This window comes from Nicrophorus vespilloides, unplaced genomic scaffold (assembly GCF_001412225.1).
Source record: "Nicrophorus vespilloides isolate i.1.1-1 unplaced genomic scaffold, Nicve_v1.0, whole genome shotgun sequence".
NCBI classification, from domain to species: domain Eukaryota; kingdom Metazoa; phylum Arthropoda; class Insecta; order Coleoptera; family Silphidae; genus Nicrophorus; species Nicrophorus vespilloides.
The window spans coordinates 6,902-11,666 of record NW_017097818.1 but is presented as its reverse complement, the minus strand read 5'-3'; the positions used below and the strand labels follow the sequence as shown (position 1 = coordinate 11,666).

Sequence of the window (4,765 nt, the reverse complement as noted above, 5' to 3'; positions counted from 1 at the left end):
GTGGGTCATGCCGTCGTCAATGTGTTAATGATGTATCGTATTATAGAGTTTTCAAAACAACAATCAAATCTGGCGGTGGTGGCGTGAAAATGCAAAATTGTACAACGTCAACTGACATTGCACGGTTGCTAGATGAGTTGCATACGCTATTATCGAATGCCTTAAAATGCAATAGGAAATCCAATTGGATTGGAAATATGTTTAATTTTTGAATTGTCTATGGGATTCTAATAGGAATTGAATGAATTAATTTGAGAATGTTGAGAAATGCAACTATAATCTGTCTGCAAACTGTCACTGTCACTTGATTCACGTCATTCGCGTTTGGCAAGTGGAGCACCAGTCGAGATCTATACCACTACTACTAACTACATAACTTTAGGATTAAATAGGAGAAAAGTGCACCGAAATGCAATCCAATATTTGGAATTTCGTGGCCTCATCGATTCGGGTGAGTTACAGCAGATTTCAACGAACCGGATTGGAGAAAAATCACGCTCGTTTCACTCTATTGTTGTGCGAACCGTTTACGTAACATAACCCAAAGAGTGCGATTTTTTTTGCGCGATATTCCTCGGTTTATCCTTTCGCTATTGAGAATTGGTAGAGGTCGAAAATGCGAGTGAATGTATGAACAATTTTGTGTTGCAGCCGGTGGTCGCGAAAAGATGTCAAACTGGATTGCTGTACAGCGTGCAACACAGGCAATACTCTTCGACGCAAGAAGCTGATCTCGTTGTGATCGGATCAGGTCCTGGTGGTTATGTGGCATCGATCAAAGCTGCCCAATTGGGCTTGAAGGTAATATTGTAGTCTTACGATAGTAGTTATGATGATGAAAGAGATTTTGTGTTGCAGACTGTGTGCATCGAGAAGAATGACACCTTGGGTGGAACTTGCCTCAACGTTGGCTGCATCCCATCCAAGGCCCTCCTCAACAACTCGCATTACTACCATATGGCGCATTCCGGAGATTTGGCGAATCGCGGAGTTTTAGGTAAAAAACAAATCGTAGATTATTTTGATTGAATTAGTTAATAATGTAATCAAATTCTAGTTGATAATGTGAGGATTGATTTGGAGAAGTTGATGGCGACGAAATCTGGCGCTGTGAAATCGTTGACCGGTGGAATTGCGCAATTGTTTAAGAAGAACAAGGTTACCCATATCCAAGGTCACGGCAAGATCACCGGGGTCAATCAGGTGACGGCGACGAAGAGCGACGGATCGACGGAGGTGGTGAACACGAAGAACATCATGATCGCGACGGGATCCGAAGTCACGCCGTTCCCGGGGATCGAGGTATGGGAATATGCGAAGAAATGTGAAAAAGGGAAAAATATTATTAGGATTTTTTTTTGGTAGATTGATGAAGATACCATTGTTTCGTCGACCGGTGCTCTCTCCTTGAAGAAGATACCGAAACGTATGGTCGTGATCGGCGCCGGCGTCATCGGTTTGGAACTGGGATCGGTGTGGGGACGTCTCGGCGCCGAAGTCACTGCTGTCGAGTTCCTCAGTTCCATCGGTGGTGTGGGTATCGATGGGGAAGTGTCGAAGACCTTCCAGAAGGTTCTGACCAAGCAGGGGATGAAGTTCAAGCTGGGAACGAAGGTGACTGGAGCTAAGAAGTCGGGGGATGTGATCAAGGTGGCTGTGGCCGACGTGCTCAACCCGGACAAGACGGAGGAGCTCGAGTGCGACGTTCTTCTCGTGTGCGTCGGCAGGAGGCCGTACACGGAGAATCTCGGTCTCGAAGAGATGGGCATCGAGAGGGATCAGCGCGGTCGCATTCCGGTCAACTCGCATTTCCAAACTGTCATTCCGAACATCCACGCGATCGGCGATTGCATCCACGGCCCCATGTTGGCGCACAAGGCCGAAGACGAGGGCGTGGTTTGCGTCGAGGGTATTTTGGGCGGAGCCGTCCACATCGATTACAACTGCGTACCGTCGGTCATCTACACTCACCCGGAAGTCGGCTGGGTGGGCAGGACGGAGGAGGATCTGAAATGCGAGGGCGTCGAGTACAAGGTCGGCAAGTTCCCGTTCATGGCCAACTCCAGGGCGAAGACGAACAACGAGACCGACGGTTTCGTCAAGGTGCTCTCCGATAAGGGAACCGATCGCATCCTCGGCACCCATATCATCGGTCCGTCCGCCGGCGAGCTGATCAACGAGGCGGTGCTCGCTCAGGAGTACGGCGCGTCCGCCGAAGATGTCGCCAGGGTCTGTCACGCCCATCCGACGTGCGCGGAGGCTCTGCGGGAGGCGAACTTGGCCGCCTACTGCGGAAAACCAATCAACTTCTAAAACTCCGCCCCCCCTTCTTCTTCTCTAAGCAAAGAAAGAAAAAAACATTAAAAATGATGGTTAGTATTTAAGTCACCCGTGTTAACGGCAATATTATTATATCACTTGTACATACTTGAACAGTTTATGAAACAACAAGCAACAACAATAATAAATGAAGACGAAACGAAAATTAGAACAAGTTTCTAGGCGCCGCCCATCCGCCCACATTCATCACACATTCGCGAGTAATAAACGTTTTAATTTATACAGTGTTGTAGACTCTGCACATATCGTCGTATTTGTTCTGTTCCTCCTCTCTTCTTCGTCTTAATTGTTGTCTGTATATATATACTAAACAGAGAAATAAGGTGTAATTATTATTGTTTTTGTTTTCGGATCCAAATAAAATCAGGAGAAACGATTTCCAATCTTTTTTTATCCAACACACATTATATGTACATGCATTCAAAAGAAAAAAAGAGACAATTAATGATGCATCGTCGTCGACCGACCGACGACGGACGTTCGTCCTCCATCAGCGCGCGCCGCTGTGCTAGTAATCGTCACCTCGGGACACGATCTCCTTGCACGTCGGTCTCAGCATGATGGTGTGCTCGAACTGGGCGGTGTAGCAACCCTTCGTGTCGCAGAGGGGCGGATACGCGTCGACCACGCCCTTATCGCACAGATCCTTCAGGGCCATCTGGTATTTGGTGGCGCCCGCACGCTCCAACCAACGTTTGCAGAACGCCAGCGTGCTGAAGTTCTTGTTGATGATGCTCAGCACAGTTTTGGACGATTGCAAGCTGCAAAGAAAACAAAAATAGTATCCACAAACAATACATTAAACATTTTGAATAGCACTCACCGCAAAGGAACGTAAGGCATATCAAAGTTCTTCATGTAATGAGAGCAGTCCATGTCGTCGTGTACGACACCCCGACCAGTCGATCCGAAAGTTTCGATCGCGTAATACTCGTTCTCCTCCATCTTTGTAGCTTCGCCACCCTTCACGATCGGAACGGTCTTTCCAGCGTGTATTCCTAAATTCCAAACCAATTAATAATAATTAAGAAAAAAACACGAAAAGAAACACTTACTGTACGGCGAAATGGAATGACCATTCAAATTCCTGATAGATTTGATCGGATAAGTTTTACCATCCAATTCGATTTCGTACGACTCCATAACTTCTTGAATCGAGGCTCCGATATCGCACAGCCTCACGTCGATACCTTAGAAACGAATTCAATATAATCGTAACGTTAAAGTAAACTCATCGGACGACTTACCGGCTTCTCTGATACCAGTATTGGTCGCATCCCTCACAGCCTCGACGAGTTTATCGTATTTCGGATTGAAGGTGAGCGTGAACGCGCAATCGATGATCCTGCCGTTGATATGCGTGCCGAAGTCGATCTTGGTCACGTCGTCGTACTCGAGGACGGTCTTGTCACCGGTGTTGGGAGTGTAGTGGGCGGCGCAATGATTCCTCGAGCAGCCGGTGGGGAAGGCGAGGCCCGCCTTCAGACCGTTCTCGGCGATGAGTTTGCGTGCGGTGTTCTCCAGCTCCTCGCAGATTTGGATCATGGTCATACCGGGTTTCACCCAACGCTGGATATGTTGTCTTGTCTGAAAAATAACAATTATATTAGATAAAAGAAATCAGCAACTTTCTCAATTGCGTTATTAAGATCTTATATATGCTAATAATTCAATTACAGCTTTCGTGTTTCATTGCAGGTTTCTCCCCTAGGGTATTAAGAATCTATAATATCCAATTGGAATAATTAGTTAGTTGATATTCTTTTTTGTTATGACTCAGATTAATTATAAAAACAAACATTGTTGATTGTAACGACTAAAAACAAAAATAAACATTATCAACACAAAAGTGAGGATTAAGGCCTCTCCTGCATGGAAATCATTGCTTGGTAACAGCATTAATAATAGCGCCAGATAAATGCGACGCATAAACAATAACGTGTTTTTGCAAAAGGATGAGCAATGAATATTTATAAATATATATGGGAATCGAAACTAAAAAAATGTTATACCTGTCTGTGGGCCTCCGCAGCCAACCTGACTTCGTTGTAGGTGTCATTTTGCATCCTGTCCAAAGCCTTCTTCTCCTCAGAGGTGAACCTGTTCTTGGCGGTGCGCTCATCTTTGCCAATCGGGTACTCCATGATCTCACCGACAGGGAAGACCTGATCGGGGAAGAGGTCGACGATGGGAACGCTCGGTGGATCCGTCTGCGTCGGCTTTCCACCCTTCTTGCGGTTCTTCTTTTTCTTGGGTTTCTTATCGGCGTCGGCGGCTGCGACATCATCATCACCTTCGGCCGCCTCCTTGACCTGCACGTCTCCTTCGACGTCGTTCGCGGGCGGTTCATTCTCCGCACCCTCGCCACCAGCTGCAAAAACGAAACAAAAGAAAAATTAAAACAAAAGTTAACACACACACACAC

The 4,765-nt window shown here is 46.4% G+C and overlaps 2 protein-coding genes across 2 annotated transcripts in view; one reads left to right on the top strand and one right to left on the bottom strand.

The window, feature by feature from the left end:
• The first annotated feature begins 292 nt into the window (after nucleotides 1–292).
• Nucleotides 293–2,716, top strand: LOC108561058 (dihydrolipoyl dehydrogenase, mitochondrial). The gene is made up of 5 exons (XM_017918826.1): nucleotides 293–451; nucleotides 652–801; nucleotides 859–997; nucleotides 1,058–1,302; nucleotides 1,366–2,716. Exons 1-5 carry the CDS (start codon nucleotides 410–412, stop codon nucleotides 2,311–2,313), a joined length of 1,524 nt encoding a protein of 507 aa, XP_017774315.1. The 5' UTR covers nucleotides 293–409; the 3' UTR covers nucleotides 2,314–2,716.
• Nucleotides 2,712–4,765, bottom strand: part of LOC108561059 (methionine aminopeptidase 2) — a 2,596-nt gene continuing 542 nt past the window's right edge. Inside the window, exons 2-6 of the mRNA XM_017918827.1 lie at nucleotides 4,353–4,711; nucleotides 3,588–3,927; nucleotides 3,396–3,530; nucleotides 3,164–3,338; nucleotides 2,712–3,101 (exon numbers count right to left, since the gene is read on the bottom strand). Of these exons, the coding sequence (XP_017774316.1) occupies nucleotides 2,849–3,101; nucleotides 3,164–3,338; nucleotides 3,396–3,530; nucleotides 3,588–3,927; nucleotides 4,353–4,711 (1,262 nt within the window). The 3' untranslated portion in view covers nucleotides 2,712–2,848. The remainder of the gene's footprint in view (nucleotides 3,102–3,163; nucleotides 3,339–3,395; nucleotides 3,531–3,587; nucleotides 3,928–4,352; nucleotides 4,712–4,765) is intronic.